Source organism: Cyprinodon tularosa, unplaced genomic scaffold (genome assembly GCF_016077235.1).
Source record: "Cyprinodon tularosa strain WSP-4 unplaced genomic scaffold, ASM1607723v1 ctg447, whole genome shotgun sequence".
Classification (NCBI taxonomy): Eukaryota; Metazoa; Chordata; class Actinopteri; order Cyprinodontiformes; family Cyprinodontidae; genus Cyprinodon; species Cyprinodon tularosa.
In genome coordinates, this window is record NW_024039171.1 from 194,716 (window position 1) to 222,713 (window position 27,998).

The 27,998-nt window shown below is 40.1% G+C and overlaps 1 protein-coding gene across 1 annotated transcript; it reads left to right on the forward strand.

Moving 5' to 3' along the window:
* On the forward strand, positions 1–26,862 carry si:ch73-252i11.1 (uncharacterized protein LOC553517 homolog). The gene is made up of 12 exons (XM_038300320.1): positions 1–370; positions 6,764–6,899; positions 7,055–8,006; positions 8,086–8,139; positions 8,223–8,349; positions 9,636–9,801; positions 13,407–13,527; positions 14,329–14,425; positions 14,508–14,568; positions 20,977–21,107; positions 22,891–23,042; positions 25,125–26,862. Exons 1-12 carry the CDS (start codon positions 105–107, stop codon positions 25,796–25,798), a joined length of 2,937 nt encoding a protein of 978 aa, XP_038156248.1. The 5' UTR covers positions 1–104; the 3' UTR covers positions 25,799–26,862.
* The last annotated feature ends 1,136 nt before the right edge of the window (positions 26,863–27,998 follow it).

Sequence of the window (27,998 nt, forward strand, 5' to 3'; positions counted from 1 at the left end):
TTAAGTTTCGGTTTCCAATCAGCTGAAATGAAAGCAAACATTTCCTGCTGCCTTTAAAAGCAGCAGCTCCACTTTTCACAGCTGCAGTCTGACTTTAGGCAGCGATGGAGGCTGTGATCTTAAAGTACATATGCGCCAATCAGGGAGCGGTTAACCTTGAAGATCTGGTTAGTAATCTCGGTGAATCCGCGAACGAGGTGGTTTCCAACCCCAGCAGGTTTGCTCTGAGCTCCGGTGCTGACGGGCAGCAGAGAGTGGTGGCCCGGAGCGGCCTGAGGCTGTGCAGGAAGAAGGACTGTCCTGGGGACTGCAGGAGCCTCCACCTGTGCAAAAACTTCCTCTTCAGCGGTACCTGCCACTTCCTGCTCAGGTAAAAAGATGGCGGAGGGCCTCTGATGGAAACACACCTGCTGTTTGTCCGGTTAGAAAACTCAAAGATTGAAATAAAAGCCGAGATTAACAGTGACTGAATTATTAGTTTGCCTTTTTCTTAAAGGGCGCGGTGCGTTCACGTGCTGTCGATGTCTTTATATCCTCAATTTATGATAACACTACTTATAAATGCATCAATAACATTAAAAGTGTGATTATCACCTCGACAAAAGCAAATGTGAATTTATATATTTTAAAGCTTTTAAGTTGAGTTACTTTTCTAAAGTTGCCAGTGACGTCATGGCTCAGGCGTTATCCTGATCAGAGTAGCTGGTGAATAACTATATGGCGTGAGTTTTGTTCCTTTATTGTTCCAAGTGCCGAACACTTTTGGAAACATCCAGAAATGAAATAAATATGATAAAAAATCATAAAAAAAATAAAAATGTTTTGAGATATTAATTTTTCAAAAATTCAAATTATTTGTATAGATTTAATATTTTAAGTTTTTATTTTTTTCAAAATTTGTTTCCATTTTTAAAATATTGGAACTGTTTTTATTTCTCTTTCTCAGTTTGAGTTATGAATTGCATTCTTTTTAAACTAGTTTAATGGTGAAAGTCAGCGGGGACTTTCCAATCCCGATCTGGACAATCAGCTCGTTCACGCGTCTGCAAGCAGATATTCATCCATAAATAATGTAATTATGGTACTAAAATACTTATTTATACCCTTGAGTCACTAAAGATTGCTAATACACATCTTTCAAATTTTTCTATGAATTTTCTGAGACAATTTAGCTTTTTCCATTTTATCCGTTAAACTGCTTCTCTGACGTCATCATGGGTCACGTTCAGAGCAGTAAATCTGATTAAATCATATTTATCTGCATTTTAAGGAAGGAAAAACATAATTTAAGTATTTTTTTTATAAATTAAAATCAAGGGGGACCTGGATGTATATCTAGTTGCACAGAAGAGCTGATGGTACGGGTTGTGCTTCCCGTACGGGTCGGTTAGTGACCGTTAGTTCCCCGCTCTGCATTTCAGATGCAGTGTTTCCATCCTGGAACGCATCATCAAGTAGGAGGAGCTTCAGCTGCGTGAATCTGAAACCCCACTGACATGAAAAACGAAGCAAATAGAGTAAATGGATTTTACTATTTAGTGACTGGAACGATTGCAATGCGCTTAGAGAAGGTCATTCTGGCACAACAGATGAAACCTGGAGGAGAGAATGGAAGCAGGGGCGGATTTAGGAAATTTGGGGCCCTGGGCAAAGAAAGGCATGGGGCTCTCTCAATTGAGAAGACGACCAATAATATATTTATAGAGATACAGACATTTTAATAGAATAGACAAACATTATTCACTAAATTTTGACTGCCCTTAATGATGTTTTATATTATTTCTAGGGAAAAATAACAATTCAAGAAATCTTTAATCAAATGCATTATGAGTTATGTCAAATGACGTCATCTGATTTGTCATTTAAGGTGTCACATCCGGAATTATAATCAACATATTTCAGTTACTTTGAACTAGTCAAAGCTCCCCAAGGGGAGGGGTTAAATAGCCTCGTGAGACCATCCTGATCTCGCCAGCTTTCAAGGTTTCACTCGCAGATCAGTCTGGAGACTCTCCGTTAAAGAAAATTTGGAGCCGTTCACCAAACGAACGTCCAATCAGCGTTGGCTTTGAGGCGGGTTGAGGTGTGACGCAGCGAGAAGCGCGACAGTTCAGTCTAAAGAACATGGCGGCTTCAGCCGATGAAACTAGCGTTAGCGTGGCTATCGAGCAAGTTTTATCGGAATTACAGAGTATTTCTTCACTGAAAGAAGAGCAAAACACTGCTCTGGAGGCTTTTCTCAGAGGAAAAGATGTTTTTGCTCTTCTTCCGACTGGTTTCACCAAGAGTTTGATCTATCAATTGGCTCCTCTTTGTCGTCGCTTTGTTAGTACGTCATATGCTTCGTTGATCTAATTGGTTTATTTGGCCCGTCTATCACCAACATAGGCCAATCAGCTAACCAGTATTTTCGCTCCTTCCTAAAATTACTTCAACGAAAGGTTTCCAGATGGATATGCGGAGCAAATCCATCTGGCGGAGTCAGGTTAGTGGTTAAATGCAGAGAGGTAATTTCTCCAATGTGAGATCAATAAAGTATAATTATTAATATTATTATTACAGGTGTCCAAATGTTCAGGAGCGCTCTGAGGTCGTGGAGAGAAAGTCTCTCATGAGCGGACGAATCCGAAATGCGATTCTGTGCCGTATTTCCTCCTCGTTGCTGTCATTAGGCTATTTGCTAGCATTCCGCAGCGACCTCTTTACTCAGCGACTGTTAGCTTGCTTGACGTTGCCATGACAACATAACTTCCGTGAACTTGTGTTATTGAGGCCTCAAAATAATTAAGTAAAAATCCAAATACAAAATAAATTAATATGAAAATTGTCCAGAAAAAGTAATAAAATTTGATTGAAACTAATGAAAATATGCAGCTGCAATTATTTTAAACGCATTATTTCCCTTTCCCTCACTTAAAGGTAGCAGATTTTGACAGTAGACTGTTTATTGTTTATTTGCTTGATTGGTGCGGTGGAACTATGAAATCATTTTTTTAAAACTGGATTCCAGATTGTAAAAATCTGGAAGTGACGTCTTGAATAAAATGCACACTAGTTTTATGCTGATGATCCTCTCCTTTATTCTAGTATGCATGTAATTCCTTTGGGGTTCTGGCGCAATATGCAGGCCTGGCCTAGGTAACGCTAGGCCTGCGCTTAGGGATGCACGATATAATCAGCCCCCTATCGGTATCGGCCTTAAAACTGAATATCGGACATCGGCCACCCCACCGATATTTAACCCGATATTTGATCAGCTTCTGAGTTTCTAAAGTCTAAAAAAAAATACTACTTCTTCTTCTTCCTCAAAAACTTCTTTTTTACAGACTTAAAAACTTCTAAAGACGAGGGAAAAATATTGATCCATTAAAATATCCCAATATCTTCATATGCTGATATATTGCCATTTAAAAACACCATATCAATCTCTTTCACTAATGAAATATTGCTATATGTCATCGTTATGCTACGAAATCCCCCGAAAATTCACCAAATGTTGCCATATTTTTATATGTTGATATATTGACGCGGTATCGATCTATTTTACTAACAAAATCTCACAAGAATTTGCAAAATATCACGAGAGTTTGTAACAGAACGATGAAATTTCACGAGATTTTGAAAGTAAAATAGATCGATACCGCGTTTTTAAAAATCTATTTGATATCAGCATATGAAAATATATTTGAGTACCGTATTTTCACGACTATAAGGCGCACTTAAACGTCTTTTTTTCCCCTCAAAATGTGCGGTGCGCCCTATGGTGCGGTGCGCCCTATGTGTGTTGTAACTGCGACTTTTGAGACCACCTCATTGAGGAGATGATGAAAGAGTGGCTGAATGTAAGGAGACCAGGTGTTTTTTTTTTCCACTCATCACCATCGCTGTTAATATGTAACTCCATGCGTGCCCATCTCACAGCTGATGTGAAAAACATGGGGAAACAAATTAACCCTGTGCTCGCTGTTCAACCGCTCGACATCGGTGTGAACCGGACCCAGCAGGTGCAGCAGAAGCAGCGAGTTTACATGCAAAGTCAATGGTTGACGCGCGTATAGGTGCAGCAAAAGGTCCCGCAGCGCGTTTTGAGCTGCAGGTGCAGCGCGTCGGGAGCGCGCCGCCAACGCGCTGCTGCTGCTCGAGATGGAAAAATTGAAGTTTTGCTGCTGGACGTGCCGCATCAACCAATCAGAGAAGCTGATCTGGGAGCTGACAGCGAGACAGACAGAGCGCTCTGATGACATATGATATTAACGCAAATGAAACGGGCTGGGGAGATGATGAAAGGCAGGTGTATGTGAGGAGACCAGGTGCTTTTTTCCACGCATCACCATCGCTGCGTGCCCATCTCACAGCCGATGTGAAAAAAAAAGGTGAATCAAATGAACGCTGTGCTCGCCGTTATCCCGGGGGTCTGACAAAGGAACTTCAACCGCTCGACATCGGTGTGAAGCGGCCGTTCAAAGTAAGGCTGCGAGCGGCGTGGGAGCGATGGATGACAGACGGAGACCACAGTTTCAGGATAAGTGGAAGGCAGCGCCGGGCAAGTTACGCCACCGTTTGCGGATGGATTGTAGATGCTTGGACTAACGAGTCTGCTGGCTCTGTTGTTCAAGCTTTCGCAAAAGCCGGCATTATTTCTGAGGAGCCGCGCTGCACGGAAAGTGACTGACAGCGAAGAAGGGGAAACTGGCATGTCTGATTTAGCGCAGCTGTTTAATTCAGAAACAGAGGATGATGACTTTGATGGGTTTGATTAATACTTTGTAATAAATACATGAATAAAGCACAATCATACTCAGTTTTGCTCCCGCTCTATTTTTCTACCTGAAAACTTAATTCAACAGCAGCCTCTGGGCGGGTCTCCTCCTCTTCACCGCGGTGGCTGGCAGGTGTTTTTTCATCTAAATAATCTAAATCTTGCAGCTATATTTGCTGTGATCAGTGGGAATAAAGTAGTTTTAATATGTTTTTAAGTGAGAAAGTCCACCTGAAAACTTAATAATTGCAGTCAGTTCATCCAGATTATCTATTTCTGTCGGAGGCGGTCAGACCCCCACATACCAGCGGTGCACCGACAGGAGAAATCCCTTCAACAGCAGCCTCACCGCGGCGGCTGGCAGGTGTTTTTCATCTAAATAATTTACAGTGCAGGCACCAGGATACCGGCAATAAAAGCGAACATATTCCGTCGGCAGGTTTCAGGATTTTAAGTAAATTTAGGAGTAATCACAGCGCTGTGTCATCTGCGATGTGTCTGTCTCATGGCCAGCTGCCAGGTTTGATTAATACTTTGTAATAAATACATGAATAAAGCACAGTCCTACTCAGTTTTGGGCCCGCTGTATTTTTAAAATACGCAGTAGAGCTATTTAAAGGTAGTAGAGGACATGTACCTGTATATAAAAAATGCGCCTTTTAGTACGGTGCGCCTTATGGTCGTGAAAATACGGTATATTATTTTTCAAAGTGTCAGAAATGGATAACAAAACTGCTATTTTCAATGACTACTTATTTTTGTCCAGCTTTAACATCGGTATCGATATCGGTTATCGGCTACTTGAGCTTTAAAATATCGGCATGTCGGATATCGGCCAAAATCCCAATATCGTCCATCCCTACTTAACACTGGGACTGGTTAACAAAATAAAATGAGAAATAAAAATCAAATGGACTCTCAGTCTCTGTTAACTAAAAATACACTTGAACAAAAACTAAACACAAGATAAAACCACATTGAAAATAAAAACGTATATATAAGATATCACGTTTGTGATATGAATGTTTTCCTCGGGAGTTCATACTGTCTATCAAATGTCTGCAACATTTTTCGAAATGCAGGCTTTTCAACAATATTAAATGGGAGCATCTCTGTAGCAATTAAATGAACTACGCTGTCTGTGAGCGCGCGCCAGTTTGCGACGTCCTTTTTATATGCTGCCTGTCGATTAATTGCTTCAGTGATGGTGGACTGTCGCAAACTTGAAGACACAGACAGGCCACCGCTTTTACTTTTTGTCCCCAGCTGGAGAAACTTTGCTGGGTGGTTGTGCTTTAGCTGCATGTGTAGGTTGGTTGTATTGCTGCTCTTAGTTGCTACTGTTTTATGACAAACGCGACATATTGGCTCGCATAGGTTCAGCGGTTCGCCTCGGTCATTTGGTTTGAATCCGAAATACTCCCACACGGCGGCTGTTGTGCTCGGCTTTCAAACCAGTTCCATTTTGAGCTTTTTCCCCCCCAACATAATTTTACCTCGCTAACTCCTCTAACTCCTCACGGGGCTCTAAAGCTGCAGAAGTACAAAATGATGCGCGCTGACTACCTGATGCGATAGTCCACTCCTCCTCACTCCTCAAAAATGAGGAAGGGGAGGGGTCAGTGGATAGCACCGGAGTTAAGCCTTTTCATCCAGCGTCATCAAGGAGGAAAAACACAGTCAGAGACGATATAGCCGATAAATAAAATGACGTGGATAGTTTTTATTTATCGTGCGATTAATTGATTAATTGATTATCGCGACAGGCCTTTTTCTACTAAAATATTGTTTCTGTCATGATTTGTGGACATTAAGATCTAAAGAGAAGTGCCATCTCCTGGCCAGACCCTGTAATTCATTGAAAGTGTGCAGTCAGAGTAAAATGGGAATGGCTGCTACTGTATGTTTTGGAGTTGGACAGGGATCTTTGCTGTCATTGTTTGTGGTTTTTAGAGGTTAGGCAACAATCTATGTAACTTTCTTATATGTAATCTTTTACAACAGAAGAGGATGCAGTTTCTCCCATGAATTAAACTCGGACTACAACCAAAGGTTACTGAAAGAACATGAGCTGGATTGCCTGAACAGGGCGGAGCTCTGTACGCTGCTGCTGCAGAGCGACAACACCATGCTGCCCTCTGTAAGTCCTCCAACATCCACATGATGCTCAGAAACAAAGCTCTTTAGTCTGGAGAAGGTGTCACCACCTTTCTACCTTCCTATCTCCCCAGGTATCACTTTAGAAACAACGATATTTATGGTTGATGGCTTCCTTTTCTCTTCTTGTTTTACCAGATATGTCATGATTACAATAACGGCGACGGCTTGTTCGGCCGGTGCGAGAGGGGCTTAGCTTGTGAAAGGCTTCACGTCTGTGAGAGGATGCTGGACCAATCCTGTAGCTGCTACCGGGAACATAACTTCTTCGGTCTTCAGCCGAGGAAAAGCTTAAACGCTAAGATGGTCCCCAACGACATCATTGTGTCCTTGAAGTCTGTTTATCCCAATAAGAAGGCGCTGTGGATCTCCGGTAGAGGAGGAGCGAGTCGAGGGCACAGGGGGAACTGTGGGGGGCCCAATGAAAGACACGGCAGAGGAAGAGCGAGAGGGGGCAATAGAGGGGGTAGGGGCACCAGGGGTCATAGAGGAAACCTCAGCCAGCGACGAACACCTAGCCATAGCGACATCTCCGCTGATCTTGATCTGTTGGATTTGTACACGGAAGACGGAGTAAATGAGCATGGAGGTTGTAATTCCTCCAGCAGTGACGTCTCTGCTGCTGGCTACGACGTCGATAGAAGAAGTGACAGTGGTTTGAATGGGCCGGGACCCTACGGCCGGGGGAGGGGGGGTTACAGGGGGCCAAGAGGGGCCAGGGGGAACAGGGGAGGCAGGGGAACCGGATACAACCCCCTACAGCAACTACGAAGCACTTCCTTTGGCGACCTCTGGGGCGAGTCCAGTGGCCTGAACCTGTACGGCGAAGGCGAACCGAGTCGCAGTGACAGTCGCCAGGAAGATCCCGATTCATCCAACAGCGACGTCTCCGCCATCACAGACGACGCGGGCGCGCAGAGTGCAAAGACAAAACGGCGCTCAAAGAGTCGCAATCGAACTTCAGCAAGTAAAGGGAGAGGAAGCAACCATGGAGGGCCCCGTAGGGCCTCTGCTACCGACGACCCCGGCGCTGGTGCAGAACAGGGAAACAAGGAACAGAAAAAAGGACAAAAGAACAAAACTGCAAAGAGTAAATAAACAAACTAACAAATTAATTCAGAGAAGAATTAATGCTTTAAAGATCATTTACTATTTTTTGATGTTTTCAGTTGATAAAACGGAGATATGCATGTACTTCATCAAAGGCTACTGTAAAAATGGAGGCAAGTTATGACTTATTTCTCCTGTTTCAAACCTTTTTACCTTTGTTGGGTCTCAAATAATCTCATTCCACTTATGACTTCAGACAAGTGCTTTAAAGCTCACGACAAGATGCCGTACAGATGGCAGGTCCATGAAGGCGACCAGTGGAAGGCGTTGCCCAGTAATGAGGCCATCGAAAAGGAGTTCTGTGACCCTGGAAACTCGTACAGGTATCCTGCTTCTCCAGCTTCAGCTTAAAGGAATAGTACACCCAAAACATGATTAGCCTTCATTTTCTACTCACCCCCATGCTGAACAACACTCTGGAGTACTTTTTTGATATCTCAAATGCATCTGGAGATCTGGGAGGCTTCTTGCTGTCTGCTGACATTCAAATAATGGAGGTCTATGGTGCCCGAGGCAGAAAGGTCCATAAAAGTCCACAAAATACGTGTCAATATTCCTCCATACTGCTCGTCCAATGTATTCCAAGTGTCCTGAGTGGGTAGCATCCAGAATTTACTGGAAGCGAAGTCATTTAGAATGTTTTTAGAGCATAAACATTAGTGTATAGGATTTCCTAAAAGCGCGTTCACGAGTCTACGGAAACCGCGGCAGACCAAACCAGATGAAAGTGCGCATTCAGCTCGGCAAAGAACTCATGCTCTTCCTCAACACTGAAGTCCTCAGACATTTTTCTTTCGTTGTTTCTTTCTTTGCACAGGTAAACAGCACATTTCTTCTTCTACGCTTGCATTATCGGCAGAGCAGACGCTGAATGCGCACTTTCATCTGGTTTGGTCTGCCGCGGTTTCCGTAGACTCGTGAACTCGCTTTTAGGAAATACTATACACTACTGTTTATGCTCTAAAAACATTCTAAATGACTTCGTTTCGAGTAAATTCTGGATGCTACCCACTCAGGACACTTGGAATACATTGGACGAGCAGTATGGAGGAATATTGACACGTTTTTTGTGGACTTTTATGGACCTTTCTGCCTCGGGCACCATAGACCTCCATTATCTGAATGTCAGCAGACAGCAAGAAGCCTCCCAGATCTCCAGATGCATTTGAGATATCAAAAAAGTACTCCAGAGTGTTGTTCAGCATGGGGGTGAGTAGAAAATGAAGGCTAATCATGTTTTGGGTGTACTATTCCTTTGAGGCAAAATTTGGCTAACTTGTGTATTAGCTTGTAGCTATCAAAACATAGTATTAATTTAATATTAATAATGTAGAAAATGTGTTACTGTGCGATTTAAATGAACTGCAAAAGGAAAAAAAGAAAATCTATACATGCAGATATGTATGTAATTATTTAAATGTATATATTATGAAATAGCTAAAGGAAAATTTGCTTTTTAGCATTTTCTTTAATTTTTCGTTTTGTATTCATATCAGCTGTAAGCAGGTTTTTTTGGGATCGACTCATTTAAGACATAAAGTGTTCTATTGAATGTTTTAAGCAGTAGCTAAATTCACTGAAAGATGTTTGTTTTTTTTGCTTTCCGTAGCAGCGGAAGTCCACCGGTGCATTTTGACACGATGACGCGCGGAGAGAGCAAAGTCCGACGGCTCACCACGGTGAACTCCATGGTGGAGCCCAGCTTCATCCACACCACCGAGTGGCTCTGGTACTGGCAGGACGAGTTTGGGAAGTGGAACCAGTACGGTTCAGACGTGAGTGCATCAAATCCACCTCTGATCTTCATCCATTCGGCCTCAAGTTTCTGTCCAAAGTTCATGTAGAATAAACACACCATCACTGCTTCATGTTTACTCAGTTTGCTGCTCTGGAGCCTCCAGGCAGGTTAAAGGCATACTATGCAACATTTTTCAGTTAATTAATGTGTTCCATAACGTTTTGGATGATTAAATGAGTCATTTCAGGTCGAACAAAGGTATTCTCGGCCGCCCTGGTGGTCTGTGGGGGAAATACAGCACTTGCAATAGCGGGAGCCCTCGGCCCGCACCCACAGGCTCAGAAGTCTCGCGAGAGTCGGTCTTGCTTTACGGCGAGAACTGCTACACGCCCCCAGTTAAAAGCATTCTCGTTGCTAGCACAGTGGCGATCTTTGTGCAGTTATCATGGCGGAACCAGCAAGATAACAGCGAAAGCCCGTGTCGGAAACGTGCTAAATTTTCAAACTCGAAAACTGGAACTAAATAGTCCCTTACCGCAGTAGACATGGTGATTCGTTGCATTCGCCTGTCTGCTAAGCTCAAAACAACCGCGCCTGGCTTGACGGAGAAACCAGGAGAACAGCTGTGCATATTTACGACAGTGCACTTTTACTTTTGCCCTCTGGGGGGAACCTCGCTGGAAAATCAACACCGGTTGCATAGTGTACCTTTAACAGGTGGAAAAAAAACAACAACAAAACAAAGTTTTTTTTAGTGTAATTAGTTCATAAAAGACTATTTGTGGTTCATTCCCAAGATTTTTTAAGATTAAAAAAGCTTTTTCTATTTAAAATGTAATGATTTGTGAGAGGTTTTTACTCTGCAGCAGATTCTACGGGGTTTCCAATCAATTTTGTGGCTCTCGTTATTTTACCACTGTCATTAATCAGAACACGGGAACAGAAAGTTAGATAACTTCAAATACTCATTTATTAATCATAGCGGGCTGTGGGCGTCTATCACTGGAAACTCTGTTGGAGAGAAACACAGGTTAGTGACCACGATAATCTGATGGAGGAGGATGATTATCCCTGTGAGTCACTAACCTGGTTTACAAGTTCAGTCCATCACCAGAGAAGGAGCTAGGATCCACGCTGTGGGCTGCCAACAGCTCCAGAGAACATGCAGGAGTCCGAAGCGAGGTCAGGCAAACGGATCAGAACAGGAACAGGGAAGCTCAGAGGTCCAGGAGTCTGAAGACGGTTCAGGCAAACCGTTCAGATGGAAACAGACAGGCTCAGTAGTTGAGAGGCAGAACAGGTCAGGATCACGTCATCAGAAACACTATGGGGAGCTAAAAACCCTCTCACCACTGGCCAGCGAGACGCATAGAGGCAGGAGCAGGTGGATAAGAGTCAGACAGGTGAATTGAATCAATAATGATGCCAGCCATCAGTGAAGATCATGACAACAACATGGAATTCAATAAAACACATTTAATGAAACCGATTTAAGTCTAAACACCAGGTAAGCGGCTAATTTGTCAAAATATCTGCGCTCTGGCGGCTGTTCTGATGTTTTCTGTTCAGCTCGATTGAATCAGAGTTTCCAGTCGCGTCATAAAAGCTGCACGCCACTTATTACGTTTCCATGTTGGGTCCCGTCCAGTCCAAAGTCCTTCCTCAGGTGATCTGATGCAGCTAATCAGGAGGTGGACTCACATTTCCAGATATGAATTAAATGGATATCATAAAAAAATCCCTAGTTTTATAACAGATTCCAACATTTTCTTTTTATTAGATAAAGATTTCCCTTCAAATGCATTTTAGTTTTTTCCATCTGTATTTAAAAGAGACGGAATAATAATTAGTTGAAATATAATAATTGTTTGTTTTCAAGTTTATTTTCAGAAACCTTTAGCCCTTCATGTTATTTAAAGATCATTGAGAGAACTTTTACTTATCAAATAATCATCAGTCGACTGAAAAGATCAATAAACTTTCGGTTTATTGATTTGTTAATCAGTAACTTGAATAAACCTGTTTGCTGATTTCTGTTTCTCATTTCTTCTTTTTTTTTTTAAAGGTACACTATGCAACCGGTGTTGATTTTCCAGCGAGGCTCCCCCCAGAGGGCGAAAGTAAAAGTGCACTGTCGTAAATATGCTCAGCTGTTCTCCTGGTTTCTCCGTCAAGCCAGGCGCGGTTGTTTTGAGCTTAGCAGACAGGCGAACGCAACGAATGACTAACACCGTGAAAGTATGAACATGCACACAGAGAGAGAGAAACCATTCCAATGTTACTTACAATCGCATCAGCAGAAACGCGAGGTCCGCGTCAGCCTTGCAGCCTTCTTTTTTTTTTTTTAGCTCTCGCCATTCAGAAAAAGCTTGCCCGATGTTCACCCGTGTACGACTCCTCTCTCTGTCTGGAGCCCTTTTCCTCTTTCTTGCCTGCTCCAACATGGGCTTTCGCTGTTTTTCACGCTGGTTCCGCCATGATAACTGCACAAAGATCGCCACTTTGCTAGCAACGAGCATGCCTTTCCCTGGGGGGTGTAGCAGTTCTCGCCGTAAAGCGAGACCGACTCTCGCGAGACTTCTGAGCCTGTGGGTGCGGGCCGAGGGCTCCTGCAATTGCAAGTACGGTATTTCCCCTACAGACCACCAGGGCGGCTGAGAAAACCTTTGTTCAACCTGAAATGACTCATTTAATCATTCAAAACGTTATGGAACACATTAATTAACTGAAAAATGTTGCATAGTGTGCCTTTAAAAGAAAACCTGTTATACTTTTTTCATGTTTTTTATGTCTGCAATGACTTTCTGTCCCCTTTTCTAAAGGAACTAGATTAATTCTCTGGTTTTATTAACATCTGGTCTTTAGATTATTATAAACGAATAAAAGTTGCATTTCAACATCAAGGAAATCTATTTTCTTTGCCCTCAAAGTAACTTTAATTACCGTTGGCTCTAATCTCTCATTAATGGATTTATTTTCGTCCCTTAAGTTTCATTTTAAAAAATGACGAAAGGCGTAAATTAGTTTAAAAACTAGCTATTATTTCTATCATGCGCTCTGGGAGGTGAGCTTTACATTAAAGCGTTTCACAGCAAACCAGAGATGGAGCGATTCATGGGCCGATATTCGGCATCGACCAATATTTTTAAACATTCCCCGCTTCATTAGTGCGTCCAGCAACCAGGCCTTCAGATAAAGCATCAACGCTCCCTTCAAGTTCCTATGATTCCTTAAAAAAATGACTCTTTTTGTTTAAACTTGGACTAATAATACTTATGGTGTTACTTTTACCACGTAATTAGAGGAAGAGAAAGCAAACACTTTTTCAACAGTTGCCCCAAAAACAAACAATGATAATATAACACTGAATGACTGCTGCTAGGGTTATTGCACAGAACTACGTTTACAAAAATGAAGTCTTTACAAACAGAAAAGGTGATTAGTCAGTTTCATTAATCTTATTTCTGTTTTTTTTCTTTAGGATGTTTTATCAGGAACAAGATTGTTTTCGTCTTTTAGCTGCTTTCAGATTTGTTGAGTCTTCCACACATCTGATGGATTTATCAGTTCATCCTTATATGAAAGAAAAACAGTTTGGTTTTAGCTGCATCCACTAAGATAAAACCGCCGTGTGTTTTGCAGAGCGCTGGAAGGAAATCTGCGGACATCAACAGCGCCACGCTGGAGAAGAAGTTTCTGGAAGATCAGAACGACACTTTGGAGTTTTCTGTCGGCTCTCAGTCGTACTCTCTTAGTTTTCAGGGTAATAAAAATTATTTCTTTGTGCTTTTTTTATTTTAAGGGATTTTAAAATAATGCATTAAAAGTATGGAGTGAACTTTGTTTCATTATTCATGCAATAAAATTTACAATGAGCATCCATCCATCCATTTTCATTCATGCTTTATCCCTGCTGGGGATAACAGTCATGTTTTTGGACTGTGGGAGGAAGCCGGAGTACCCGGAGAGAACCCACGCATGCTCAGGGAGAACATGCTAACTTACAAAGAATATTTTTGTAAATTGAGAAGAAAAGGATTTTTTTCTTTCTCATTTTATTTTATCTTTTCAAAGATTTTATTTTTTTAAAATATATATTTTATATTTTCAATTTTACTTTTTTTTTAATTTAATTTCTGTTTTCCAGATACCATTGTCTTCCCTTCAAGCCTGTCTGAACTGATTCACTCTTGACCAATAAGAAATGATGCTAACGTCCAGCAGACCAATAGAAATGCGTCTGGGCTCCTCACTCCAGAGGAAAGCCCCGCCCCCAGAAGGGAAGAAAATGGGATCTGGAAAAAAATCAATTTGCAAAGAATGAAATGCAGAAAACTTAATCTGGAAAAAAAACAACTTTGAAAACAAATGCATTTACACAAAAAATATATGAAAGATATATATTTTGTTAAAGAAAAAGCGAAAACTTTTTAAAACCTTTACTTGTTTTCTTTTCATTTTATTTCATTTTTATTTAACTTTTTTGTTTCATTTGCAAAACATGTTTTTATCTTTCAACAATAATGGAACAAAACTCACTCCGTATGTGTATTTTTTTTCTCAGACATGATTCAGACAAACAAACATTACGGCACGAAGAGGCTGGTGAGCAGACGTCCTCGGTTCGTCTCCACCGAAGAAGTCAAATCGAAGAAAGTGACGTAGGTTGAAGGAAAAACGTTTGTGTTTATAAAACGTTAGAAATCGGTCGAAGTGAAACTAACTCAGCTTTTCTTCCTGCAGAAGGCCTCCAGCTGTGCCAGACAACTGGGACAAAACTCAGATCCCTGAACGAGGATTCTCGGTATAAATTCACTCCAGGCTCTTTTTTTCCTGCCTCTTGCTTCCAACAGGGCGGGAAAAACAAAAATAACTATAAAAATAAATAAGTACATATATAAATGAATACAAAAATGAATCGTCAGCTTCTGTATTGTTCTCCCAGTTAACCAGCTGTAGGCAAATGTTAGAACCTCCCACCTCAACATATGGAGAGAGAGAGGAGTAAATAAATTACAGGAAAAATAAATTATTGTTGAAATACATAAATAAATGGTTAATTACACAAAAAAACACAAAGTACATAAATAAATTGAGAAATACAAAAGGAAAAAACAATGAAAGCAGAGATCCCTCTGTTCTGTAAACATTTAGCGAGCCTTCATCTCCGGACCACTGACAGGGAGTCGGATGAAGTCGACGTTTCCTCTTCGAACAGGAGTCAATCACGAGTAAAGTTTCCACTGATCCGCCCTGAACCGGTTTTTCTTTGAACCCGTTGCTCTAAAATAGATCCTCCCGCCTCATCAGCTTTATGCCTCTGATAGCTGTCATTAAGTTTAATTTAATAACAGCAATATTGATTTGTGTAGTTTTAATTAAAATAGTTGAAATATTAGATTGTAAATTAGTTAATTACGTCCTCTAGCATCTTTTTGGTCAGACAATATCAACTTTCATTGCCGAGGAGTTGGCAACATTGCCCCCAAAACGTCCCAACCATGAGATCGTGTTCCTCCTCCGCGCTCTCGCTTTTTACCCACCTGTAGATTCTCTCCTGAGGACTTGTTTCTTCGCTCATGTCAACTTCTGTCCCTCTGAGCGTTAAACCAACCGGAGAAAATAAACTGCCTGTGATTGGCTACCTTTCAGGAAATCCCGCTCTCTTGAGACAGCACTGATTCCTTCCTGGTTGCAACGTTAGCAAAGCATCTTTGGGCCAAACTTGGTGAAACAAAATCATTAAATAACTTAGTTTACCTCAGTCGATAAATTCTGACAGCAGTAGCTATATGCTCTAAAATGATTCATGTTTAAACGTGTTGTGGAGCATTTTTTATTTCTGGGTGGATCATCTTAATCAGTGGTCCTCCTAACTGTCAATCATTCTGGTGATATTTTTACGTAAGGCCGTCATGACTGTTAGGTTAATTGGTCATCCATCTAACTACTAATACTAGTAACCTCTGGTGAGTCTGACATAGTGGAAAAATTGCAAATCTTTTGGAAAGTTAGCTTGTCAGAGCGATGCAAACAGCAACTTTTCACCACAGCGTGCACGAGGAAAAATGGGCTCTCACAGGTGTTTAACAGGCGTTCCCTCTCGGGAGCGGGTACAGGGTTGTGCATGTGCATTATTTTTTTTTTTATAGGAGAGGGCGGGGTTAAGTGGAGAGGTCTTATCAAAAAAATCGCAAAAATTCTCCACTATACCTTTAATTTAGGAGCTTGATGATTATATTTATAATTAGTTAGCAGCTACACTTGCTCTTTTTCCTTTTATATCCTGCATGACAAAGATGGTTGCTTGATATGAAGCAATCATCTTTCCTTAGAGCCTCATTTCCCTCAGCATCACTAGTTACTAGCCAACTAGCTACAACTAGCTTTATTCTGTCTAAGTGGAGAGTTTGAGTGTGAAAACACCAGTGGCTGTGCAGGTGGACATTTAGCCTTCTAATGGTGCATTCACACTGAATGCAAATGTTGCAAATTACGGAAGAGGGTTAGGGCCACTGGAAAAAAAAAAAAAAGTTAACTGATTTTTTTAAATTTTATTTCAGTTTAACATGGGAAAAAAGTCAGAATTCTGACTTTAATCTCAGAATTCTGACTTTTTTCTCAGAATTCTGACTTTTTTCTCAGAATTCTGACTGAATTCTGACAATAAAAAAAGTCAGAATTCTGACTTTAAACTCAGAATCCTGACTTTAATCTCAGAATTCTGACTTTTAAGATTAAAGTCGGAATTCTGAGAAAAAAGTCAGAATTCCGACTTTAATCTCAGAATTCTGAGAAAAAAGTCAGAATTCTGACTATTTTATTGTCAGAATTCAGTCAGAATTCTGAGAAAAAAGTCAGAATTCTGAGATTAAAGTCAGAATTCTGACTTTAATCTCAGAATTCTGACTGAATTCTCACACTATACTGAAATGAAATAAAAAAAAATCAGTTAACATTTTTTTTTCCAGTGGCCCTAATCCTCTTCCGTAGCAAATGGAGCATGTTTTTCACTGGTTTTCCCCATGTAGAGGTGCGTTCAGGAGCAAAGGGATGCAAAGGACGATTCTAGTAATGTAAATGGCACAATTAGGGGGAATAAAGCCAAGTAGATAATAAAAAACCATCAATAAAGTATTTTATTTTATTCAAACCCAGGATCACCGCAAAGAGACTTTCAGTGAAATAAAAAGATAACACTGACCTTAAACGTTTTAAAGGAAAACTCTGTTTTTACATCTCTAACCAACTTTCCCAATTCGTTGCTGGGAAAGGATCATTCAGAACACTTAAAATAAATAAAATAAAAGATCGCTAGGTGTGCTTGAGCGCTACCATCCATGTTTAATTCCATAAACACAGAGCACGCTCCCTGCTTGTGATGTCACTGCGTCCTCTACTGCGAATGTGCGACACTTTACTTGTGTGAATGCAGTTCACACAGGAGATCAGATACACGTTGCATATATTTGGAAATATGAATGACTATGCTGAAGAATTGGATTTCACAAAAAATAGTAATGGAGCATCAAGGCCTGCAGGGTGAACGTAGCCTCGGTTGTTGTTTAAAAATCTTCTGCAGAGGATGCTCACTGTTGCCCGTGATGTTCTTCACTTTATGAATAACTCTTTGCTGTAGAACTATATCCAGAGCATCTAGAAGTGTTCATAGAGCAGAGCTGACCTCCTTCACCAGCTTGTTCAATGTCCATGTTGTCAAACTAGCAGCAGGATGTAAATTTGCTGGAATGATATCTGTGTAAATCCACTATAAGGTGCTTAATCTCATAGAAACCTTGTGAAGCAAACATATTTCTCTCAATAATCACATCTGTTATTTGTAGAAACTGAAAAAGCAGAGATTCGGTATATTGTGAGCTTTTAACAAAATAAAAGCATGATTTTTATTCTAAACGCGTTTAGAAAAAAAAAACGAAAGCAGAAAGTTTATCAAAATGTAACTTTGCTTTGCATCGAATATAATTATGTTTGTACGTCTATATTTACCACCAAGAGAAACAAAATGCCTATTTATGTTCTTGCGGTACGTTTCACAAAACCCCAATGTTTACTTGTTAAATAAAATAGATTTGTGTAATATCTGTGGCTTGTTTTCTGTTTTTATGTATAGATCTCCGTCAGCAGCCTCTATGAAAAGTGATGCTATATTTTTTGTAAAACGATAAATCAATATGTCAGACAGGGGCGTGCATACATAGACACTAGGTGGTGCTAAAGCACTAGGAAGTTTGCCCTTTATCAACGAAAATGCCCTTTTGAAACTCGTTTTTTTTCTTTTTATTATGAATATTATTAAGATTTTACTGAGGTCGGTTTTGAAATGATCTTTTGAAAACCTGAGCCATTAAAAACGACTGAAACAATGCCCCGAAATGAGCCACCTCTCTTCCTTTGTCACGTGAACTCGCGCGGTCGCTCACAGGGAGATGAGCCAGATGAAAGAAGAAGAAAGATGAGAAAGCGTACTACTTTAAAGTAGTACGCTTAAGTCTGTTCTGTTGGTGGTGTGACCTTTTTCCATTGAAAACTCACGTTTAGAGAATGTTACAAATAAAAGTCAAATTTCATTCAACATGCGTGTGTATTTTTTTTTATAATTAAGTGTTCCACGTGCGCTAAAAAGTGCCCCCCCCTCCTGAGCACCTGCCCCCCAAAATGTCTGTGCACGCCTCTGATGTCAGAAATATTCCCAGTTCAATAACAAACCTCTTTTTGGTTTATATCGGCTGTAGTTGGAAGGAGTTTCTGAAGTAATCATGTTTTCCTTCCTGCTTTTACACCGTTTAGCTCTATCCGACCGTTTAGCTAACTATTCTTTTTCAAAACGAATACAATAATTTCATTAGAACCTAATGGACGAATCACAAAGGAACAGGAAATACCTGACAGTGGTTGGGACACAATTGCAATTTTCAAGTTAACAAGAAAATTATATTGAACTAGAGGCCTAGTGGTTAGGGCGTAAAGCTTGGAATCCCACTCCCACAGACTGTCACTCTGGGTCCCTGAGCAAGACCCTTAACCCCACACTGCTCCCTGGGCGCCGCACAATGGAAGCCCACTGCTCCCCAAGGGGAGGGGTTAAATGCAGAGAGGGAATTTCGTTGCTCTGTACGTGTCACGGTGGAATGACAATAAAATGCTGAAAACGAAATTAAAAAAACACCCAGAAACGGATACACACACGAGTGCCTGCTGTGTCTTTTCATTCAGTAAAAATATATGATGTGTTTGGTAAATAATGCGCCTGCATTATTGTCCTACGCATTTAAAACAGTAAAGTCCTGATTATCCTCCCCCAAACAGTGTGTCGCAGTAAGCTTATCGCAGATATTTTTGTATTTCTGTCCATATTGAAGCGTGGTTTTTCCTATGTTATTCCACGCCACAATGCCAGAGGGCCAATCAGGAACTAGCTGTGGGTCTAGATATGGCCGAGGCGGTGAGGAAGTGGGGGCAAGTTTGTGCGACAACGGAGGGACATGAGGGCCAAAAAGAGCGGGGATCCAGGTGGAAAAAGGGTCCTAGCGTTCTCGCGCACCTCGCTCTTCTAGCTGCTCCATCTTCACCAGTCGTTTTCCACAATGGCGGTTAGACAAACAAAAAAGCTGGTAAGGAACCAAACAGGAAATACGTATAGAGTAGAGCAGATGTAGATTTGACCAATCAGAGGCCTCCTGTCTGCTGTCACCTACAATTTTGTCTGCGAAAGGGGGCGGGGCATATCTGCGTTAACTGCGACACACGCAGACGACCTGGTTTCTGAGTATAAATCAGCCTTAATATCTATAAAGCTTTCCTCAGTTCTTGAAAGCTGCAAAAAAATTGTAGCTAGAATAGCAATTTTGCAGTAATACTAACCTTCACCACATTCACCACTATGCAAACACTTCTTCTGCGCTGATGAAGGTTCACTTAACTCAGGATCCTGGATGCTTGAAGCTGACAGCATTCTCTACTTTCTGGTTTATTGGCTGAGGCACCTATAAGACATTTAAATATTCCAGAAGTTCGGAGAAACAAGGATGGAAATTTGACCTTTATGGAATCAACGACTAGTTAAATATGTCGCCCTCATTATAATCTTTTTAACTTGAAAATTGCTATTTGTGATACGTAAAAACTAGTAATTACTTCAAAAATTACATACTCTATGTTTTATACCCATTTTTTTAACCTGTGCATGCAGAATTGATGATGTTAGGTCTTTCTGGACTATAACCTACAGTGTAAACACTAGAAGGCTAACATTAGCAGAGTCGCTTTTATCCTGTTGTGAATTACTGGTGTAAATTTACACAATGTCACACGGCATCGCCGCCTCAAAGTTTTCATGAGCCGTTCTACATCAGATATTTGCAGAAACAAACAGATGTGATCTTCTGTTTATTATATGCTAGAGCTAACATCATTAGCAGAAGCTAACAGGAAAACAACTTTTTTACATCTTTCTAATATACCTGAGAAAATGTTTTGATCCTGATGCTAACCCTAAATAGCCTGAATAGTTAGAAACTGGAGCACTTTGTAGCATAGCTCAACATCTGGGTTAGCATCTTCTAGCTTTCTTCCTCCGTTTGTTTCTCCTCATCTTCATTATCTCTTGTGATTTTTACATTTTTATCAATTTCAAGGCGCTTTGCTTCAAAGTGAAAAGGTTTATATTACTTGTTGCTGTTTTAAACATAAACAAAATGGCGATGTTTGTGTAGCTGTTTTGTTTAAATGCATTTAAAACAAAACAGCTATTGTTTTGTGTTGAAAATAAATATTTGTTAAATGAAGTCTTTTATTACTTCCAATCGTGGATCCCTTTAATAAACACATAAACTATCGTGAACATGATCGGTGGTTTCAAAGATAAACTCCGTCCTAATGGTCTCATTAATCCACTTCTTAAATTTTGGACTTATGCAACATGTGCGTTAAAACAAGGCTAACGTCAAATGATCAAGTTGTATTTTAGATAGAAGACTAAACAACTCCACAATACCTTATTGCTTCATTTATTTATTTAATGTATAGTTTATAGAATCTGTTTTTTATTTTGATTTACTTTTTGCATTTGTTGGTTTTAGGATCCTGTCTGTTCTGGCCTTCATACATCTATGTTTTCCAATATAAAAATGAGCAAATATTAATGATCCATCCGTCCTGCATCTTAAAATGTTCCTCTTTCTGTGTGTTGTAGAAAGTCTCCATTCCGCAAACATCAGATGAATTTAAAAGGCTTCAAACACTTTTTAGTACAACCATGAGAGGCTTTGATATTATCAAGATAGAGAGGATTCAGAACAAAGCACTTTGGGAACTCTTTCAGTGGTACGTATCCTGTGGACTAACTGTCTAAATACAGTAGTTTGGTTTATTTTCATTTTAAATCATTCTAAGATCAAATGTTAACAGTGTGGGGGAAATCATGGTGCAAAAAAGGCATGGATATCGAAGTTCAGAGCTTTGAATATGCAATTATGCCTCCTGCTGCTTCTAGATTTTTTTCTACGATGATTTAAAATAAAAACAACTCTTACATTATACATTTTTTTCTATCTTGTTACCAATATTAGCATTATTGTTTCATTTCCCTTCAAAATGAGGCTTGGATACATTAGAGCAGCATGCTAGCATCATCTTTTAGCATAGTGTGTTAGCATAGTGTGCTAGGGTAGTGTGCTAGTAAAGCATGCTTGCCTCATCTGTTAGCATAGCATGCTAGCATGGTGTGTTAGCATATTATGTTAGCAAAGTGTGTTAGCATAGTGTGCTAGTATAGCATGTTAGCATAGTGTGTTATTATAGCAAGCTAGCATAGTGTGTTAGCATAGTGTGTTATTATAGCATGCTAGCTTAGTGTGTTAGCAGAGTGTGCTAGTGGAGCATGTTAGCATAGTATGTTAGCATATGGTGTTATGGCATGCTAGCATAGTGTGTTAGCATACTGTGTTATTATAGCATGTATTATAGGATTATAGCATCCTAGCATAGTGTGTTAGCATAGTGTGCTAGTGTAGCATGTTAGCATAGTGTGTTAGCATTGTGTGTTATTATAGCAAGCTGGCATAGTGTGTTAGCGTAGTGTGTTATTATAGCATGCTAGCATAGTGTATTAGCAGAGTGTGCTAGTGTAGCATGTTAGCATAGTGTGTTAGCATACTGTTATTATGGCATGCTAGCACAATATGTTAGTGTAGTGTGTTATTATAGCATGCTAGCATAGTGTGTTAGCATAGTGTGCTAGTGGAGCATATTAGCATAGTGTGATAGCATACTGTGCTATTATGGCATGCTAGCATAGTGTATTAGCAGAGTGTGCTAGTGTAGCATGTTAGCATAGTGTGTTAGCATTGTGTGTTATTATAGCAAGCTGGCATAGTGTGTTAGCGTAGTGTGTTATTATGGCATGCTAGCATAGTGTATTAGCAGAGTGTGCTAGTGTAGCATGTTAGCATAGTGTGTTAGCATACTGTTATTATGGCATGCTAGCTCAGTACGTTAGTGTAGTGTGTTATTATAGCATGCTAGCATAGTGTGTTAGCATAGTGTGCTAGTGTAGCATGTTAGCATAGTGTGATAGCATACTGTGCTATTATGGCATGCTAGCATAGTGTGAGAGTGTAGTGTGTTATTATAGCTTGTTAGCATAGTGTGTTAGCATAGTGTGCTAGTGCAGCATGTTAGCATAGTGTGTTAGCTTAGTGTCTTATTATAGCATGCTAGCATAGTGTGTTAGCATAGTGTGCTAGTGTAGCATGTTAGCATAGTGTGTTATTATAGCATGCTAGCATAGTGTGTTAGCATAGTGTGTTATTATAGCATGCTAGCATAGTGTGCTAGTGTAGCATGTTAGCATAGTGTGTTATTATAGCATGCTAGCATAGTGTGTTAGCATAGTGTGTTATTATAGCATGCTAGCATAGTGTGTTAGCATAGTGTGTTATTATAGCATGCTTGCATTGTGTGTTATTATAGCATGCTAGTATAGTGTGCTAGTGTAGCTTGTTAGCATAGTGTGTTAGCATAGTGTGCTTTTATGGCATGCTAGCATAGCATGCTAGCATAGTGTGTTAGCTTTATCAACATCTCTTTCTAACCTTTTTACCTGAAGGCAAAAGAATAAGATGAAGACCAACAACGGTGGACAGGAAGTAGTAGAAAAGCAACTATTTCACGGCACCAACCCCGAGTACGTTGAAGCTATTTGCCACAACAACTTTGAGTGGCGGCTCTGTGGGGTTAATGGGACGGCTTATGGCAAGGGTAAGTTAAAGGTGCTAGTTAAGGTTTCTCATGTTAGCCTTTTTTTTCTTTTAATGCGTACTTAACATCTCTAACATGTTTAAAAAAGGCTTTTGCCTTTTTTTGTATATTTTTTTATTGTTTTTAATAGATCAGAGTGTCTAAGAATCTCGAGGGGAGAAAATGTAATTCTGAAAAAAAAGCAGGACTGATTTGCAGGAATGATTTGGCATCTTAAAGTCACCAGATATTAATAACAATTAGTGCCGTCTACATCACAGGTAAGGAAGGTTAAAGAGGACAAAATGAAATGTACCATTAATATCCCGTTGATTGATTAAATAGAACATTAAATAAACCGTGAAATAAATAAAAGTCACATGAAAGACATAAATGACTTATTAAATGTCTTATTACATAAAAGTACCATTTATTTATTTGACATATCACCAACAAATTTCAGTGATATTTAAATCTACTTTATGTATTTCATGGTGCAGAAAACTGACATTTAATCATTTGAAATATCTATTTTACGAACTCTAATTGGCTGCTTCACAATCAGCAAGCCCCGCCTACTTCCTCCTGGTTTGCTTTGACTGTCAGGTCAATACTTATTGCTATAAAGTGGTTAAATAACTTCAGCTCCAAGCTCTATGTCCTTAGTTTGGTCTGAAGATTCTCTAAAGCTGCGTTCACACCGAAGCAGTTAGGGTTTACAAGTCTATAGGGAACGGCGTGAAGGAGTCCAGCGGCGCGTTTGAGTGTCGTATTTCAAGCGTTCAGGCGTTCAACACTGGATTTCCGCAAATTACACTTTAGCCGCTGGACAGTCGGAGCATCAACCAATCAGAAAAGCTGATCCAGGAGGTTTTTGGAGGAGGCAGACTCTACCTGCAAGCTGCCATCGCTTCTGCAGACATTCTGCACATGAAAAATAAATATAAAGAGGTTTAACTCCAAAGGTTTAAAAAAATGCTGGAGGAATGGATTTTTAAGTAGAAAGGAGGAATGGATTTTAAGTAGATCTTGTGCTACTAGACCTCAGTGAGGTCTAGTAGCACAAGATCTACATCCAGTCATTCAGCAAAGTTCGAGCTACATGACTGCACATCTGATTTTGGACCAATTAGATGAGCCCTTGAAGGAGATGTTACCTACTGGAAATTAAGTTGGAAAAAAGTTAACAAGTCAAGAAAAAAAAAGTAAAAAGCTAATTGAAGTTAATAAGCCTCGTTAACCATTATATTTAGGTTTATTAACTAAAAAAATATAATAAGATCTTGTCATGGATTCCTACACTGCTGTCTTGAAATTCTTATTTTCAAAGTATATCAAGGAGTGTCCTATAAAGGGTTAAAAACCTGTTAAAACTAATTTGTATTAAAATGTATTAAAATGATTACATGGATACATTTGGGCGTAGCTAAGCATCAAACTCTAAACTCCACTCATACACAGCCGTGCTTTTATAACCTCAATAAGGAAGGTAAGAGGAATTATTCTGTTATCTTGGAAAGGCTTTCATCACAAAAAGATTTGATAATATCAGTTTAGGCCGGCGTTCAGGATGTCCCATATTTCACTGTTGGAAGCCTTTTACTTTTCTGTGCGTGCGTTTTGGGATCTGGAATGGCAAGATCAGGAAGGTCGAATTTACGCCATGAGTTTAGGCGTAGGCGTGGGGACGGCGGTGCAGGGTTCCAAAGGTCGCATAAGGCCGAGCGGCGCTGAGCTGCGAGGGTCACCCAATGCCGCTTGCAGCTTTAATTTAATTTATAATTGTTTATTGACCAGAAACACTTTGGTGAATCATGCGATGTGTGTGTGAATCACGTGTGTAATAGTGAAAATTGAGACTGATTTAGCTCTATACAGGAAGGATCAATGTTAGCACCTCCTGCTGGCTAAAACCAGCTAATGCTAAACAGGTTAGAGAAATTTTGGAAACCTGAAACGTTTCCCAGTTTAAGTTCTTGGTTCTCAACATTGACTGATTACAAGTGACCTTTAAAAGACATTTTGCTTTTGTGTTTTATTTTTCAGCCACAAACAACCAAGATTCTTCTGTTTTCTTACTAATGTTTTTGTTTCCAATCCCAGGAAGCTACTTTGCCCGGGACGCTAAATACTCGCACAGCTACACCGGTAACTCTGATGTCAGAACCATGTTCGTGGCCCGTGTGCTGGTGGGGAGCTACACTAAAGGGGACTCCAATTACAAACTGCCTCCTTCCAAAGACGGTGGAGTCCATAACCTCTACGACAGCTGTGTTAATGACGTCACAGACCCTTCTATATTCGTAGTGTTTAAGGAGAACCAGATCTATCCTGAGTACCTGCTGCAGTACAAGACCACACATCCACTTGTCGACAGACTGAGTACACCGACGGTTTCGGTACAGCAACCCAAACCAGTGGTTCCACCTAAGCCATCGGTGTCTCAAACTAGCGCAGCAGCATATAAACCGAGTACCATGTCGTATAATCCCAGCACCGCGTTGTATCATCTCAGTACCGCGTCGGCACAGCAAGTGAAACCAGTAGTTCCACCTACGCCACCAGTGTCTCAATCCAGCACTGCTTCATATAATCCCAGCAGCGCGTCTTATAATCCCAGCAGCCCGTCTTATAATCCCAGCAGCGCGTCTTATCTATCGAGATCCTCCAGCACATCATCTCCGCCGTACCGAAGCAGTTACCAACCCGCCTCTTATCCTTCATCTTCCTCATCGAGACCCCAACCCTCAAAGTCCGACTCCTGTGTCATAGCTTAAAGAAAACAGTCAGATCGCCCAAAATTCTGTCTACAATTATACGTTTTTGCTTTAAGTAATCTTTGTATTTCATCAACATTCAGCCTGTAGTAGAAAATATTGGATATAATTGAGAAACTCGATCTTTTTCCATGTTTTTGTTATTTAGTACCTTTGCATCCATCAACAGACAGTAAAGCGCTTTTCTCAGGGTTACCTGTATTTAAATGGTGCTCTCTACCAAACTCCCACTAATGAGTCTGGGCGGGTACCACCTACAGTCCTCTAGTTGTTGTGACTGACTTGTCGTTCATTTTGTTCATAAAGAGGATCTATTGCAGACGAATACGGTTCCAAAGAAACGCCAGCACGCTGTTAGCGGGCCTGTGGTGGCGACACAGCATTGATGGATCCGTCTTCAGCGCTGTCAGACTAAAACAGCCTTATTTACGTTTCTTAATAAATATTTTCCTAAAAAACAGATTTTTTTTTTTTTTTTGGAAGTTCTGTAATCAACAAGGTACAAATGGGCTTTAGTAGTTCTTCCAGTCCTGCGGGTGGCACTGTAGGGCCAGTATGAGATAAACAAATCAATGGATCAAGCCAGTCATGTTTGCGCTGCCTGGTTAAAACGTTAAAAATATAAATGAAACGAAACAGAGTGGCATTTTACAAGGCTTTTACTCTGAAACGCGTTTTCATAATTCGCCATTTTTATGGATGAAAAAAAGCTGAAACAATGAAAAGAAAGTAGCTTATTCTCACATCGTTCCAGCGTGAATGGAAACCAGCTACAGGTTCTCTTTGAGACCTGAACTCCGACTACTTAGACGTAGAAGTGCTCAGCATGTCGGATCAGACGAGCTTAGATACCGATATGACTGAGACGCTTCACGAAAAATACGGGGGTTTCTGACACCCTAACGGCAAGTAGCTAATGTCTTCGGGGAGCAATTAGCAGAATAGCATTTTCGCTATCGAAGGACTGCGTTCGGAAAAAAACACCAGAAAAGTAAAGATGTACTCCGCATGAACCGACACTGTTTGGTTTGTCTGCTGATGCTGTTTAATAAACAGCAAAAAAAAATAAATAAAAAAAAATCAGATTTTCCTTTAATTGTGTTTTTACAGCCAGCAGAGGGCGACAAAATCAATTTATTCTGACATATGTCAAATCTAAACTTTCTCATTGAAGGTGTGACGATTCAACTGGTTATAATCTCTCAGGTTCTCTGCTAAATCTGCCGTTCTTTAACAATAATTATTATCATTTAACACTAATCGTTATTATTTCACACTGATCATAGAACTTCAACCTAAAGCTTCAGAGTTAATGCAGTGATTTCCTGGAGGGGAACATTGATCAGTAATCCTAACAGAAGTTGGTTAGATGCTCCTTTTTTTCTGTCTTCCTGTGACAGAACAGATCATTGCACAGGATCTGCTCCACATTGGTCTGTTTTCTTTTCTGCACACTTAAACTTAGCAAAAAATAAATAAATAAAAAATTTATCTTTTTTCTGTATCTTTACGTTAAGTTCAGCGTTAATGTTTGGGATCTTTTTCTGTTTTTCAGCTTTGAAGGTTGCTTAAGAAATTATTTCCAAATTAAAGTTATTCGGTTCATTTTGAAATAAAACGTTTCCAGAAGTCGTCCAATACACGCTTTATGCAAACGTTTTTTTTTTAAGACACGTTATACACATAAGCACACCGGAAGAAAATAAATTCTTGATTTTTCTCTTTTTTTTTTGTCTCTTTTACATTTTGATCATATAAAATGAAGTGATTGAAGGATTTCTTTTTAAACTGGTTGTTTGGTTTTAACTAATTCATGTTTCCAATAAAGTTGATTCCACCATAATCCTGTTTCTGAGTTTTATCTTTAAAGGAATAGTACACCCAAAACATGATTAGCCTTCATTTTCTACTCACCCCCATGCTGAACAACACTCTGGAGTACTTTTTTGATATCTCAAATGCATCTGGAGATCTGGGAGGCTTCTTGCTGTCTGCTGACATTCAAATAATGGAGGTCTATGGCGCCCGAGGCAGAAAGGTCCATAAAAGTCCACAAAAAACGTGTCAATATTCCTCCATACTGCTCGTCCAATGTATTCCAAGTGTCCTGAGTGGGTAGCGTCCATAATTTACTCGAAACGAAGTCATTTAGAATGTTTTTAGAGCATAAACAGTAGTGTATAGGATTTCCTAAAAGCGC

Bases quoted from the DNA above. Each gene is read 5' to 3' on its own strand.
- si:ch73-252i11.1 (XM_038300320.1), top strand. From the start codon at position 105: ATGGAGGCTGTGATCTTAAAGTACATATGCGCCAATCAGGGAGCGGTT. The intron at 8,007-8,085 runs GTAAATAAACAA...TGATGTTTTCAG, and splicing joins AAAGAACAAAACTGCAAAGA to TTGATAAAACGGAGATATGC. The intron at 21,108-22,890 runs GTACGTATCCTG...TTTTACCTGAAG, and splicing joins CTTTGGGAACTCTTTCAGTG to GCAAAAGAATAAGATGAAGA.